General features: G+C 41.1%; 1 protein-coding gene across 1 annotated transcript in view; it reads right to left on the reverse strand.

Annotated features, from left to right (window-relative positions):
• The window catches only part of MAML2 (mastermind-like 2 (Drosophila)), a 372408-nt gene that overhangs the window by 119068 nt on the left and 236688 nt on the right, over positions 1–16652 (reverse strand). Inside the window, exon 2 of the mRNA XM_012000955.1 lies at positions 2323–3933. Coding sequence (XP_011856345.1) covers positions 2323–3933 — 1611 coding nt within the window. The remainder of the gene's footprint in view (positions 1–2322; positions 3934–16652) is intronic.

Genomic DNA, 16652 nt, shown 5'->3' on the forward strand with positions numbered 1-16652 from the left:
AAAAAAAAAATTCTATCTATCTATCTATCTATCTATCTATCTATCTATCTATCTATCTCCTGTTGTAAATTGTTTATTTTGGTTAACTCCATAATGTTTACCCTCAGGAAGGCTAATAGCACACAGTTGTGTGTGTGTATGTAAAATTTCTTTAGCATCTCTAAAGAATAGACATTTAGAATATGTTTTTATCCCAAAGGACTTAATCTACTATGTAGATTATGTAAGTAGGGCTCAACATTAGAAGAATATTCTTTTTAAGAATTCCACAGTGATCTCTAAGGATTCCAGCAAATGCCACCTGTGAGCTGTAGATCCCAGTGGCTGAAAGTATAGGCTTCAGAGTAGATCATCAGAAACCCGCAGCTGCTACTCATTATCTGTGTGAACTTGGGAAAGCTATTGAACCTCTCTGTGCCTCAATTCTCTTACCTGTAACATGGAAATAATGGCATTTCCCTCATACGGATGAAATGAAATGCCACAAGTAAGGGAGGCAGAAGTCATACCGGTTATAAATGCTAACTCACTGCTATCTCGTTATTTATAATTTCCATTTTTATGGTCAGAAATCTGGGCCTAGAAAGGGTAAATTGCAATACACTCAAGCTGCTGGATAGTGGAAAAATTAGGGATAATTCTCTTTTATTTCCACAATACTGTTTATGTTAGAATTTGGGATTTACTCCAATGCCTCTCCTATACAATAGCAGTGCTTATTTAAAAATAACATTTTGGTGATTTATGACTCTTTCCATAATCATAACAGTAATCAACTTATTCTAGACTCTGAACTGAGAATTTCCTCATTTTATTTTCAATACACTCCTAGGAGATTTTTTCACTCCTATTGATAGGTGAGGAACTAGACTTAGAGAAGTTCAGTGAGTCCCTTGAGGTGACACAGCTAGGACTGTCAGAGTAAGAATTTGAACCTACATTCATCCAAATCAAAGTGCCTACATATAGCATTAGAAAATAGTTCTATGACTTGCTTTTAAATGCCCCCAAAATTGCCTGGGTTAAAAAAGGAATTTTGTTAGAAAAAAAAATGCGTACATGTATGTCTCTACTCCAAGTTCATTCTCCATAATCTACAACTTTTTAAAAACCCACGTAAGTGGAAAAGAGCTGAAAGCTGTCCTTAGTGCATAACTTTTGAATCCTCATTGAGTCTGGTGTTCTCTTGGCCAACATCTAGGGCAAAGGTTAGCTTGGACGGAGTTTGTGGTGTTTGTGGCATTCTTTTCTGGGCAGTAGCCACGAAAACTACTCTAGGAATGTTATTGGAATTAGGCACTGCACCATCACACTGTCCTGAGATAATGTTTTGACATATAATGTGCTATCTTTGTGCTTAGGCAGATAATGTAGACCTGTCAAATTACACGTACAAAGCAATATTCAAAGTTCCTTCCTTCCAGGAAGAGTTTTTTCTTTCAAGTTCCCTGGGGATCAGGACTAACTCATCAATGTGTGCTCTGGAGGGACAGAGTTATGTCTTCATATTGTTCATATTTGGGGCAGACTCAACCTCTGTTTTATGTTAACTAAAGGACATAAGGTAACCAGATATTTTTTTCTCTGTAGTCATGATGATTTCATCCTTTAACACTTAACTCAGACATTATTTTTCCAGAAGCCTTCCCTGATTTCCCTTTGCCGGGTCAGATACCAAAACTCTGTGCTCTCATATCATTATTCTTTCTACCTAGTATTGAAATGGTAGTTGAAAAATCCTGTCTCCCTTTCCTTACTGTGCTTGCAGACAGGGATCATGTTTTATTTCAGGCTGATATTCAGTCCACATGCATCCCAGGGAGTCATTGCAGGATCATTATGATGGGTTGGGCATTTAGATATTCCAGTTGGTTGGTGCCGGTGTAGATCAGTCATTTAATACTCAATCCCACCTCTGGCTTCATTCTGATTCTCAGCATAATTACAACATCTTGCACATGGTAGGTACTCAGCAAGTGCACATTGACTTAATGACTAATTTACTGCTTGGATAAATGACCATCTGATTGACAACTGGATATGTCACTAACAGCGTACATTATAATGCTCTATTCTGAGTAAGCAAGAACCTTTGATCATTACAGATCACAGTGACACTAATGCTCTACAAGGAAGTACTAGCCCTTGCCTCTAGATGCCCCCAACGAACCAGGCTTTATGAGGTCTTCATATGACTCCATCAAGACCACTACTGTCTTTGGTCTTGATCTTGTCCCAATACAAACATAATGGTAACCAAAACATAATGATCAAGCTAAATGATCTCTGGGAACTCTGTATTTGGAGTAGTAGAACCCTTACCTGTCTCTGTTGTTGGGAGACTTGGTATCCCATTCCTGCAATGGGCTGATTCTGCATTTGCTGAAGTAGGAGCTTTTGCTGAAGTGGCAAAGGTGACCTTAGCAAAGGCTGGCTTGGTAGAGATTGGGCGGACTGAGAAGATGGTTGTTGCTGCTGCTGCTGCTGCTGTTGCTGCTGCTGTTGTTGCTGCTGTTGTTGTTGTTGTTGCTGCTGCTGCTGCTGTTGTTGGGCTGAAATCGAGCTCTGCTGCTGTTGCTGTTGTTGAGCTGAAATTGAACTCTGCTGTTGCTGTTGCTGCTGCTGCTGCTGCTGTTGCTGTTGTTGCTGCTGCTGTTGCTGCTGCTGCTGCTGCTGCTGTTGCTGGGTGTAGTGTAGGAGAGAAGGCTTGTTCTGAGAAGGCAAAACAGAAGGCATCTGCTGGTTTGCTTGATCTGAGTTAAAATGAAACAAAGGCTTGGTGTTGCCCTGACGGGGCTCCATGGCTGGGTGCGGGTTGTTAATAAAACTTCGACTGAGATCCTGAGGCTTTTGCTGCATGAGCACATCCAGGTGCCCACCCTGGGCTGAGGGGCCAGCCTTGTACATGTAATTAGCCATTACTTTTGACTGGCCGCTGCCGCCAGCTACCCCAGACATGGGGGAGCTCTGTGGGCTGAATGTCTGCTGACCAAAAGAAGGGCTGGGGATTTTCTCCTGCCCAAATGGACCTGGTGATGGTCCAGCAGAAGAGGGCAAGGCTGACCAGTTGGTAGGCTGGTGCTGCTGCTGGTGCTGCTGCATCCGGGCATGCTGCTGACGATTGGCAGCTATCTGTTTGAGCTGCTGGGCATGGGATACTTCCTGCCAGCTTGGCAGGGCCCGACTTGCTCCTGAGCCTGTCTGAGGCTGAGCCTGGCTCTGAGGGACTGAAGGGATTGGAGACGAAGTGGAGAGGGCAGAGTTGGCCATGGAGAATGCGGGGCCAGCTGATGGGGGCCTCAGCTGAGGAGAGCCTGAGGGGCCTTGAGTCAGGCCTGGTGAGTATTCACTTTTGATCACTATTTTCTCCATGGGTAAGGAGGGCCTAGGTGTGCTCCTCTGGCTTTGCTGACCCAAGTCAATGTTAAATGGGTCATCCTGCTTTATGGTGGCATTGATCATGTTCTCCAGTTCAAGGTCACTCATGGGAGGCACAGATATGTTGGTCAGTTCATTGAAGAGTTCCTGCAGCTCAGGATCCATCAGTTGTTCTCCAGGGTCGTCTCCATACCTATTAGGAAAAATATTCTCTTGGGTCATTTGGCCATCCATGTGCTTACTGCAAGACAGAGTCTCTCCTGGCTCCTTCTTTACCTCCTTTAAGCCCATGTTAAACAGGCCATTGCCAGGAGAATGTGTATGGGATGGCAGAGTGTTAGTCTTTCGCAGGGGTGCTTGGCTCATAGGCAAGGTCCCTGACATAATCTGACTTTGTCCATTGTTTATTTGGAGGCCACCTTGTCCTGCAGTGAGATTCTCCCCAACACGAATTCTTTTGATATCAAGAAATGAGTTGTCCACAAAGCCATTGGGTCGCTTGCTGTTGGCAGGAGATAGGTTAACTACCTGTTTTCTTTTCAAGGAACCCTGGAGCTGAAAGACAGAAGGGAACAAAAAGGAAAAATAAGAGAAATTAATCCAATTATGCTTCTAATAAAAAGTGATGTGATATTTAAATGTTTCTTCTATTTATACACAAGATTCAGTTTTTGTTTTGTTTTGTTTTGTTTTTTTAAAGGCACAAAGAAAGCACAAATGAAACACAGTCTGGAATATAATGAAACTCTCAGTAGCACAAACAAAACAAAATAAAATATTTCTGGAGGAGCAGGTCAATTAGGTTAGAGATCAATGGTTCCCATGAGTGGTTCATAGGTCAATGGATAAAGATTCCTTCAAATATCATAAGAAGTTATTCACAGTACCTAAGATTAAAGCACTGTTATTTTCTGGAGCAGGCCAGAATATTCCACACGCATGCACACACAACCCCTCGCAGCTACAGATGATCAGAGTGTGCACAATTTTAAGCAACATAGAAAACACTCACAAGTCTAAAGCTGGGACCAAATCTCTAGTTTCTTTTTTTTCACAGACCCAACCCCTTCATCACTATTATCCTCTAAGCAAGTAATAAGAATAGTTCTCAGGTCTAAGGAGATATTCTATTATTGTTCATCTATTTTTCTTCCTATAATTCCACTGCTTTGCATCCAAGCCTATGTAGCAACCTTATGTGGACACACAAAAGCCATGAGATGATCATTTCTCATATGAGATACTTTAAGCACCGATTTTCCTGGGAATTCATTTCTTCTGTTTCCTATATCTAAATCTGATTACCAAAATGGAAGTGTTAATTGCTTAGGCTCTGGAAGCAGACTAAACTGAGCTCAAGTGCCAATTCTGTCACTGGATGCTATGTGACCTCGGCAACTTACCTGAGCCTCAATTTTTTAATCCAGAAAATGGGGATGATAGCACTTAACTCATAGGAAGGGATGAGATAATGCATATAAAAGTTTAGAAAGTGCCTGTTACAGTAACAACTCAATAAACAACAATTTATAGAAAAAGTGTGGCTTACTACATTCTGAAAGGGGAGCATGTCTCTAAATAGCAACATGTTTAAGCTTTTCATGAATGTTAAAGCACTTCATTCACAACCTAGCAATCAGATTATACTTTATGAGCCTTAAAATTTACAGAGAAAGACTTAAGAGCCATATAATCACATTCATAAATTAAAAAGAAACATAAAACATTCATCATTCGTTCTCATATCCTTGCTGATTTGTCTCTGAAGTGAGAGACCATATCTATCAAAGTGTGGCTTTCCCAGTGCTGCAGACCTACTGAAATTATTCAGTGTTTGCTCAGCATAACTGTAAAATACCTGAGGCAAAGAAGACATTTCCTAGATAGAAAATTCGATCACTTCTCCTTTCTTGTCTTCTCACTTATGGCTACTCTCTCACCTGCCTGAAGATTTCTAGGTAGACTAATCAAGAAAAGGAAATTAACATAACTGAGTATGTATTACATACCAAACACTTGAATATGGTTACTTTATTGCCCTTCATCTGCACATCAATCCCATTAGAAAGGTATTATTACCCTTAATTTATAAATAAGGAAACCAATACTTTGACAGGCTAAGTAACTTGCCCAGGGTCACACAGCTAGCAAGTGGGCTTTAACTCAAGGTTTGTGTGGTTCTAAAGCCCATGTCATTTACACTCTACCATGCTCTAATTAACTTGTTTAGGGCTTGGGTCAACCTAGCATGAAGAGGCCAGGCGCAGTAACTACAGAGACATCCTAGATTTCAGGTAAAAGGATGAGGAATATGAGAACGGCCAGGATGCAGTATAGAGCTGGGTGGGGGGGAGGCGGGAATCTGCTTTTTGTCATCTGGCTCATCAATACTTGTTTCAGTCATCCCTTATCTGTAGTTTTGCTCACTCACAGATGGTAAATAGTTATGGTGAATGGGTCATGTTGGTACAACAGATTATAACCATAATCATTGATGATTGGTAATCAGAGAAAGGAATCTGACCCAAGGCAGGGAGATTACTCCCTTCCATGGGAATTTTGGAGTTGGAGAAAGTGAGACCAGGCTCTCTTTAGGTGGCTGCATCTACAAAACTTGTGAGCTGTTGTTCCATTATGTTAACTAGAGCCATAGAGGAAGCACATCTGTAGAAAGAGAGAAAAATGAAGCAGAGGAGAGACACATGTTTAAATATCATTCAGGAGCTTGTTTCCAATCCCAGGTCAGCTCTGCATCTCTGCTTGTTTTCTCTGATACACTATGGAATCTTTATAATGAATTTCCATGTTGCTTAAGCTAATACAAACTGGGCATCTGTTACTTTCAACGAAAAGTTCTAACCAAGTTCCCTGAGATGTCACATTTAGTGACGAACAATTTGCAGCAAGGGGCTGGGCATGCTTTGTACCTGGGTGTGAAGCTTCCCCTCTCCCCGCATCTCTGCTGTCTCTGCATGATTTGCTGACTCCTAATCTTGTCCACTCGCTAGTGTAGACATCATCACAGAACACGGTCAGCTATCACCACATTCAGCAGAAACTCAAAGTCACCACTGTCTATCCTCATGGGATCAGGAAGAACACAGACCAGAGAGTGTCAGCCATGTTGCTTCTGATTTATTTCAGCATAAATTGCATTTGGAAGGTTCTTTCACAACTAGGAAAGAACAAACAAAGGAGTACATTCTTTTTCCAAATTTGGGTTATCACCTTTGATTTATTTTCCACTGCTTTCAAAAAACCTGTTCAGCCAGATTCTCTCACTGCTCTGGCCACTCCCTGGGCAGTGCAGTACGTGCTCTGGGAAACAGCAGTCACACTTTCTTTAGGCCATGAGGAGTGTAGAGACAGTAATAGAATTAGTGATAATTGTATAATAATGAGTCATTTATTGAAGGCCTGCGTGTGAGATGTTGTACTAAGCACTTTATGTGAATAATCTTATTTAATTCTCACAACTCTCAGAATCTTCACAACTCTATAAAGTTGATATTATTTCTTCCCCTCCCCCATTTTGCAGATGAGAAAACAGGTTTAGAGATTGAGTATCTTTTCAAAGGACAGACAGAGTAAGCAACAAAGTCAGGAATCAAACCAGGCATTCCCACTGCACAGCCTGTGCTCTGTAGTAAGTGACACCCTAGGCCCTGACACAAGTAAATGGTACCCACACCTGTGTTTTCAGGAAGCCAGGGATCTCGTCCTGATTCTTCCATTAACTTGCTTTGTTACTTTAGGGAAAATACTCCACTTTTCTGGGCCATAGTTTTCCTCTCCTTTATAAATGGGATTATCTCTGAGATCATTATCCTGCCCAAAGCCAGAAAATAACAAGCAATAAAGGAGGGAAGTTTGGGATCCAAGCACTATGTGTGATGGTGTAAGGTTACCCGCAAGCACAACTGGAGGGATTCCTTAAGATGGAGGACAGAAGAACTCATGTGTGATTCCATTAGGATAAAAGACACCCATCAGAATTTCACTGGGCATGATACTTTACCAAGAGAATTTTGGGGATAGGCTGTGCCCTACCTTCTAGAAGTTTCTAAACTAGTTATATCACCGAGGCCCACTGAATGCCTACATGCAGTAGGCACCAAGCTACCAGCACCAGCACCATACAGTCTAAATGATTCTCAAGGATCACTTTTTGCTTTGAAATATCTCCTTTGCTGGACTAAAATTCTTCCATTAGATACATGGGTTTGAATTATATTTTAGAGTCTCTCAAGATGCAAATACTCCAGAAGCAACAGAGGAGGAATACAGTCAATAATACCCCAAGGAGAAACAGTTTATGAGAAAATTCAATGCCAACTTATCAGAACAAGAATAAAGTCCTAAGGGAACAAGACCTAATCAGGGGAATGGTGGGGAATAAAGGCAAGGGTTTAAATAGAGAAGGCTGGGGGTAAGACTATGGGAGTTGGGAGCTCCACACTGTGGACCTTTTGGGTGGCTGGGAGAAAAGAGAAGGGGGAAAGGAGAAGTATTAGGGTAGTAATGTCCTGAGGGGCAGCAGGGCCTGAATCTTCCAGAAAACAGTTAATGATACTGGAAAGGTAAAGGGAAGTATCTCCAAAACAAATCCTTCCCCAAGGGCTGACCTACCCATTAGGCATGGGACACACAGAGCCCAGGGCTCACAATAGTTACAGAACAGAAGGAAAAAAATAAGATTTTAGGTTGAAGAACTGTTTCAACATATGTTAATTTAACTGTTTCAATATATGTTAATATATCTCTCTTTATGCCAACATGGTCATAAAATACAATTTTTAATATTTTTTAAGGAATAAGGGGCTTCAAAGGCAAGAGTACCTGTGTTCTATGAAAGCCTCTCACCTCCTAACTATTGTGTACTGAATGCTTATTCTAGACAGGCACTCTGTGGCGTAAGTTCTTGTTTAATCTCATGGCTCTCTGAGGCTTGTGTTCTTATATACCCATTTCATAAGTGAAAAAAATTGAGGTTCCTGACATTAAGATTACACAGTAAAGATATGGAGGCAGGATGCCAGCCCACACATGTCTGGTTCCAAAGTCCTAATTCTGAACCACTAACCATACTGCTGTCTTCTCTTTCGGCCTCTACCTTACCAAATGCTGACAGTGTGCTGGACACAGTGAACCCAGAGAGCCAAGACAAAAGGCCAATAGAATGAAGATGCATTGTGAGCACAGGGCAGGGGTAAGGGCATTCGGGACACAGGGGGTTGGATGGCAAGGAGAGAATGATGACATCATTGGTGGGAGGTTGATGGTGAGAGTTCAGGCCATCACTCCCGAGGCTCCAATATAGGACAGGAAAGAGACAAAAGGTCATTCGGTCAGTCAAAAAGATTTACTAAGCAGCAGAGAGAGTTCTGAACCATATCCTATCAAATCATCCCTGGCATGAGGGAAAATATGCAGATGATTAAGCCAGCAGCAGGATGTAAAGGCTTCCAATCAGCACTACATCTCAATCTTTGCACTTTTTCCACTACCTAGGTGGATAAGAAGCATTTTTTATTTTGCATGATAAATCTGTGCCTCACAATTATGTTTAATTCATGAGACTGTGCATTTAATATCACCCTTTCACTGGCCATCCGAGGAAGGGGCTTGTTTTGGGAATGATTTTCAACAAGGCAAGTCCAGTCTGGTTTGCAGATGACACAGAAATCACTGTACTTTCTTTTGCTGAGATTCAACAAACTGTTTCTTTTCACTCCCGTCCTTGTTCTCATTCTTCCATTTGGACACCTAGATGCTATTTGAGGCCTGCGGTCTCTGCTGGGGAAAGGCATAGGCCTGTCTGGGGCAGGGTCCAGACACAGTGGCCCGCCTGCCCCAACAGCTGGGGTTGAAGGTATGAGAACGCCTAGGAACAAGGAAAATCTAGCACAGCAGAACTGGGACTGGGGTCCTCAGTAAACTGCTGCTTTTTAAACAGCTATGCTTCACTTTTCCAAAGGACTTGAAACATAAACTTTCTAGAGGGATTTGAAAATGCCATTATTGCACAATCCTCTGGTTTCTGTTTCTTCCCCTGCCCCCTATCCCTTTCCACAAAATAAATGCATTCTTTGTCTCCGGTGCTGCCCTAGAAACAGGGAATGTGCCACACAAAGGTAACAATTCAGTCCATAGGTCACTTTTTCTTCACCCCAAGTAGACTTCTGTCTTTCTCAACCAGGCATAAACACAAGAACCAAATCTGCCACTGCCTACATACTCAAGGGAATATCTTGGTTCCATCATCTGTAAACTTTCCTCGGGCTATTTTACTCATGGCTGATTAGAGATAGGATTGTGGATAGATAAAATTAGAAAGAGACCAACTCGAAAGATAATGTATGACTCTTGATTTGATTCTTGAAGTAAAAATGTTTAGGATCCAGGAATAGTCAATTCTAGCTCCTCAAGTATTTGGAGGTGAGAGTAATTCCTCCCTGCCTTTCCAGCCCCAGCACAAAATAGGATTATCAGGCTTTTACTAACGACAGAAAGAACCTTCACTTCTTATTTGGCCCTATCAAGTTCTGAACTTCCCTGTATTACTAGATATTATTTTGTGGCCACACAGTAATCAGGTTTGCACAACCAGATTTTAAGCTCTTTGAAGGTGGGCATTCATTGCCTTATACTTCTCCAAGTTCCTTTCAGTACCTACCACAATGCTGGGCATATTCTAGGTGTTTTAATAATTATTCGTTGACCTCAGTGCCTGGGAAATGGGATCCTCCTAACTATTGCGTGGGAGCAGTAAAACAATGCTAAAAAGGAGGTTATGGCTTGTGGGGAACATTTTCATATCAAATTCACAAGCAAATTAATGGTTCCACTAGAATTTTGCTTGCGTGATTATTTTTCTTTTGTTTTTACTTTTTTAAAAACATTTTTATACATTTTTTAGTAGAGGTGCAGTATTGCCATGTTGCCCAGGCTTGAACTCCTGGGCTCTGGCTATCCTCCTGCTTCGGCCTCCCAAAGGTTATAGAGATTACAGGCGTGAGCCACCATACCTGCCCATTGATTATTTTCCTTTAAACCCTGAAGTCACGAGAATGTGAAGTCCTGAGAACTAGAACTGTGAAAAAAATGTATTGTCATTCATGTGAACCAGAAGTGAAGGGGTGTGTGAAGCTTTGTGATTGACACAAAGTGTTGTTGAGCTTCCTGACAGGACTGCAAAGCTGGGATGAAAGTTGAAGCCCCATCTGGACTCCATGCCCTTCCTGGGTGAAAGCACTGGAGCAGACACGGAGCCAGGACCTGTTTCCTTATGAATTTCAGTAACTTGTACTTTCACTCCTTCAAGAAAACATGTGAGTTTTTTTTGTTTGTTGTTTTATGTTTTAGGGCTTTTGTTGTTGTTTTTCTTTCTTTTTTTTTTTTTTTTCTCGAGATAGAGTCTCACTCTCTCGCCCAGGCTGGAGTGCAGTGGCACGATCTCGGCTCACTGCAACCTCTGCCTCCCAGGTTCATGTGATCCTCCTGCCTCGGCTTCCCTAGTAGCTGTGATTACAGGTGTACACCACTACCTCTGACTAATTTTTGTATTTTTAGTACAAACAGAGTTTCACCATGTTGGTCGGGCTGGTCTTGAACTCCCGACCTCAAGTAATCTGTCCGCCTCGGCCTCCCAAAGTGCTGGGATTACAGGAGTGAGCTACCACACCTGGACTTTTTGTTGTTGTTTTTAGTGTAAGGGTCAGAGGAGGCATATTAGAACTTTCTAGAAAATTGGTTCCATAACATTGTTCCATAAGGTTTGTACCCTGAGAAATGTGACTATTTTAGTCAACAAAATAGCTTTTTTTCTTCTTCTTCTTTTTCTTTTCTGAGACAGGATCTGGTTCTGTCTGGAATCAGACAGAACTGGAACCATCCAGGCTGGAGTGTAGTGGCACAATTTTGGCTCACTGCAGCCTCAACCACCCAGGCTTAAGTGATCCTTTCCCCTCAGCCACTGGAGTAGCTGGGACTACAGGCATGTGCCAACACACTTGGCTAATTTTAAATGTTTTTGTAGAGATGGAGTCTCATTATGTTGCCCAGGGTAGTCTGGAACTCCTGGACTCAAGGTATCCTCCTGCCTTGATCTCCCAAATTGCTGGGATTACAGCTGTGAGCCACTGTGCCTAGCCCAAAATAGCTACTCTTTATGAAGCCCAAGATACAGCTTTATATAGAAGCAGGAGCAATGGGAATTCAGGTTCTATATAGAGAAAAGCGGTTAACATACTGCCCTTCTGAAGGTACTCAATACCAAGCTCTCCCGTATTCAAAATTTATTTGATGCCTTCCCCACCTCCCCTTTCTTAGATTTAATGGTTGGCTTGTGGAAGAGTAACTAAATGACTTGGAATTTGCCTCGGAAACACTCATCATTACAAGACAGAAAAAAGGCATTTCATGATAGCATTTTGTCAGTGTGGACACTTCCATCACTTCCCCATGGAGAATGTTCCAAGTTTGTCTTTAACCAACAAAATAGTCATTGAGGAGAAGGGGAAGTGAACCAGTGCAACACTACCTTGGAAAGGGACACATCTTCTCTTATCAAGATAAATGGGAAGCTGTGGGATCTAGAAAGAGCATAAGACTCAACTGCCAATAAACCTGGGTTCTAAATGCTTCTCTCTTCCTATTTACTGCACATGTCTAAACTAGTCACTTACCTTACCTGTATGATATGGACAATAATACCCCATGTCTCAGGGTTTTGGTGGGGATTAGCAACATGCATGTAAAGCATCAGCATTATTCCAAGCTCAGAGCAAAGCTCTGTCACTGGCAGCTCTTTTTCAGTAAGAGAGGTGAACTTGAACCTTAGGCTGGTCTGACACTTCCCACTGTTATCCTGACTATCCTATGGACAAGGCATGTGCTAGAAAAAGAGAAAATGAAGGCAACAAAACCAGATTTTTTTCTCCTCATCTGTAACATTGAATTTGTTTACCCATTCATTCAATAGATACTTATTTAGCACCAGCTGTATATTCTATAAGGGTGCCTACATCGTAGGGTTAATGCAAGGACCACGTAGTTAAAGCTCAAAAAGAGCCCAGAACATTGCTCTTAAAACACTGTTTTCAGTTGGACGTGGTGGCTCACGCCTGTAATCCCAGCACTTTGGGAGGCCGAGGCAGACGAATCATGAGGTCAGGAGATCGAGACCATCCTGGCTAACATGGTGAAACACCGTCTCTACTAAAGATACAAAAAATTAGCCAGGTGTGGTGGCGGGCGCCTGTAGTCCTAGCTACTTGGGAGGCTGAGGCAGGAGAATGGCGTGAACCTGGGAGGAGGAGCTTGCAGTGAGCCGAGATCGTGCCACTGCACTCCAGCCTGGGCAACAGAGCAAGACTCTGTCTCAAAAACAACAACAACAACAACAACAAATACCCACTGTTTTCAATTAATGCTAGAATTAACAAAAAGAAACAAACAAAAAGGAATTTACCAGTCTGTCTGGAAACATAGTGAAAAATAGTAATACAATATGATCATTGTTCTGGAGACTTGTGCATGGCCTTATTGTTGTAGATGGGAGAGACTCTGCCTGAGAAAGCTAGAAAAGGAATCCCACTCCCTTACAGTGAAGTACCCCTCAAATATTCAAATGAATATCATGTTTCATATTATGATATTCTGCTAGTGGCAGTGTAAACAAAACTTGTTGTCCAATGACAGGGGGATGTTTATATTAAATTAAAAAGTTCAAACTAGAGTTATTTTCCCATGTAGTCTACTACATTAAACAATATCATTCCAGATCCATTCAGTGATAACCAATAGGATGACCTTGCTGACTATATCCTTAGTCATCCTGACTAGTTACTGCAATTGTAATAAAGCAAGGATCTGAGGGGCCATTCAGAGATGGACCCTTTGTGTTTAACAGAGAAATGCACATAATATTCTGTAAAAGCCTGAAAAATCCAGCAGCTTTGTGCACGAAATACTTTAACCATGACTCACTTTTTGCCCAAAATATATCAAAGCAAATCCAAAGTAAATGCTATGTCTAAAATGTTGGCAATTCTCATGAAATTTCTAAATGCCCTCCTCAGCAGAATGCACAATGCATTAAGTATCATTAATCAAGTGGCTTCTCTCTCTCCTTTTGCTTGGAGGGCCCAGTCTGGAAAGCTTTCTCTAAAGGGCGTATCTCAAGGTCCATCCTACTTTCCCTCATATTTTTTTCCCTGCTGTAATGATTTTAGCACTTTCTGTCTTATATTGTTCTTGGTAATTGATTCAGGTCTGTAAGTTTTTTCACTTCAGTATGATTACAGAAGCCAACAGAAGAGACAGTATCTTGTGCTTCTCATCCACTCCCACATGCCCGTCCAAACTCTATTCCAGGAAAGCACTCAATGACTGTCTGACAATGTGACTTATCAGGCATTTAGTAGCCTGGGAACATCAGATGAGTCAGTTTATGGGGCATCTATGTTTCTCTGCCATTGGCCATGAACCATGCTCCCTTTATAAGCCATATAACTGATTCTTAGCAACTCTTTGTCCAACCATAGAGGAACCAGTTTAAATATCAGCAAATCCCATCTGGCAGGGAGAGTGCCCTAACAGTGTTTTAGGGTTGTTTATTCATTATTTTGGGGTTTGAACGTGGCTACCAAAAAGCTCCTTTCTTTTTGGGAAATAATATGAAACACAGCCACCCCTAACTTCATGGCAGCATTTCTCCCTTCATCTTCAATGGTTTACCAACATCAATGTGTATGAAAGGCTCCTATCCTGTCCTTCCCTGTCTCTTTCTCTCAGGTCACATTCTTCATTCTTCTTCGGGCTCCTTCTGCTTTAAGAACATGAGCAACCGAGTATTCTTCATCTACATTTGGTGACTCTGACCCCACATCTCACCTCTTTCTGCCCCAGTGTGTTCTCTAGATAGCAACAAAAGGGATCTCCTTAACCCAAGCTCCAGCTACACTACATTTTTTGGTTTGTTTTTAATTCTAAGAACACAAAAGATCATTTCCATTTCAGATGCAGCAGGCCTTTTGCATATATTGTTCCCTCTAAACGGATACACTCTGCCTTCAAGGAACTCTTCCTTCTCTTATCACAGTTAGCTCCTTCTTTTCCTTAAGTCTCAACTTAATGTGACCCTCACAGAGATATTCCATGGTCATTCCATCTAAAGTACATTTTCATGTTTGTTTTCTATATCTTGCCTCCTTTACAGTACCTACTATAATTTCCAAATACTTTTATTATTTAGCTTCCAATTTTTAAGTCTTTTTCCACATGTTATAAAATAAGTCCTAGAAAGGGAAGCCTGAGTCACGTTTGTCTTAAGATTTGAATGACAAATCTCATTCTCAATATAATCCAAATAAATATACAATAAAAAAGATTATTTAAAGCAAATAAAAATGTCTAGAAGAAAACACGTCGAGATGCTGAAGTACTTTCTGGTGGTGGCATGATGATAAATTTTTCTCTTCTACTTTGCTCATATGTCTGTGCTTTCTAATTTTTCTATATTAAACGTATATTAACGAAATAATTAAGACTTAAATGAACATTTATGAATTCATCGGCCCTTGCTAACGCCCCTTCTCTGGGAATCTGACCCTACATTTCCTAGTAGAAGGAGCCTGAAGTGGAACATTTCATTTCTCCCAGCAGACTGGATCAAAGTAGACATTTGATTCAAGCTGGCCCTTTTAAGTGCTCTTCTAGTAATCCAGAATTGAAACCAGGTCTTTTTAGCAGTATCTGTAGGCATTTGAAATAAGAGATATGGAAGGTCGCCTATATCATAGTCATTCTCAGCCGTGCACAGCAATAGGCAGGGAAAGCAAGTCTAAAGAGATAAGAGAATAAAACTCATGCAGAAGGAGAAGCTATCATGAGAAACTAGATTGAAAGAAGGAGAAGGGGGGAAGAAGTGAAGAGGGATAGGGGCAGTGGAAGGGGGAGCGAGAAAAATGTCCTCAAAACTTTCCAATTCCTAATTCCAGAACGTTGGGAGACTCAATTATATCTGCTACAGTAGAAAACCTCATAACCTTCCAATAAATCTCCCCTCTCCCAATTTTCATTTTTGCTTGAGATACTTCAAGAGGGCTTTTATTACCTGCAGCAAATAATTCCTAACTAAAACAAAGAATAAAACCAATAATCACACTCAAAATAAAGTTTTCATAAGATAAATGCATATTTTTCTTGATTAATTAAGTTGAAATGCTGGAGAGAGGCCAAATGGACACATTTATTTTGGTTTCTCTTTCAACTTTCCACATTGGTCATTAACCCCACTCTTCCACATCCTTTATGAAAGGAGAGCATTATGAATGAAGACTGAGAGGTGCTGTTCCATGACAGCAGAATTCCAACAGGGTGTCTATTGTTTCCACATCTCTCTCCATGGCATTCCCAGGGGAGGTCTGGAGATTACATCTCCACCAATTCTCCCCTCAATGCACAAAAGCATTCTGAAAATAAAACTTCAATCTGAATCATGTTTGGACAACCCAGGACTGCAATGTGTTAACTGGTTTGGATACAATCACCTGGAGACACAGGTAGGATGATCAGACATTTTAAGAGGTCCCTGCAATTTCAGGCTCATCTTTAACTCCATTACAAAGGAATGTTAAGCAGCATTTAGAAGGTAGTTTGGCAAAGTACCTGAAAGCACCAAACAGCTTCTTTGATGTTTTTGGCATTGATGTCATCATTCTTTTGAAAGTTTTGAAGAAATATTTTTCTTATAGCAACTGTATCTAGGCTCAATATAAAGTGTTGATATGTGTTTTCTCTGGGCTAATGTTAGCCTGAGCAACTATGAACCCTTTAGACAGATACTCTCTTAGAAGGTACCTCAACTTTCACTCCAGTCTATGTTTATTTTCACATCAAAGACACATCTAAGGGGGAATTGCCTAACTAGCTCTATGAAATATGAAGAAGTTTACTAAGATATTTGGTTATAATGGAAAAACAAAAACAAAAACAAAACCTACATTCTAGGCAATTTAAGCCTTTCATGCCTGGAAATGAGAATTTTTAATGGCTGATAGAAAAGTTCCTTTGCTTTCCATAAGGCCTGAATGCAGACTTTTTAAACCAGGCATTAAAATCCCACTATGTGCCACTTATGGAAAATGTTTCCTGATTATTTAAATGAAGTTAGGATGGAGGACAATAAAGCCTTTATATTGTTTGCAGTTCAACTCTTCTTTGAAGCAATGTCCTATAGCAATACAATGCCCTCACTTTGATCTGACTTG

The sequence above is a fragment of the Mandrillus leucophaeus genome, unplaced genomic scaffold (assembly GCF_000951045.1).
Source record: "Mandrillus leucophaeus isolate KB7577 unplaced genomic scaffold, Mleu.le_1.0 Scaffold643, whole genome shotgun sequence".
In the NCBI taxonomy this organism is placed as follows: Eukaryota; Metazoa; Chordata; class Mammalia; order Primates; family Cercopithecidae; genus Mandrillus; species Mandrillus leucophaeus.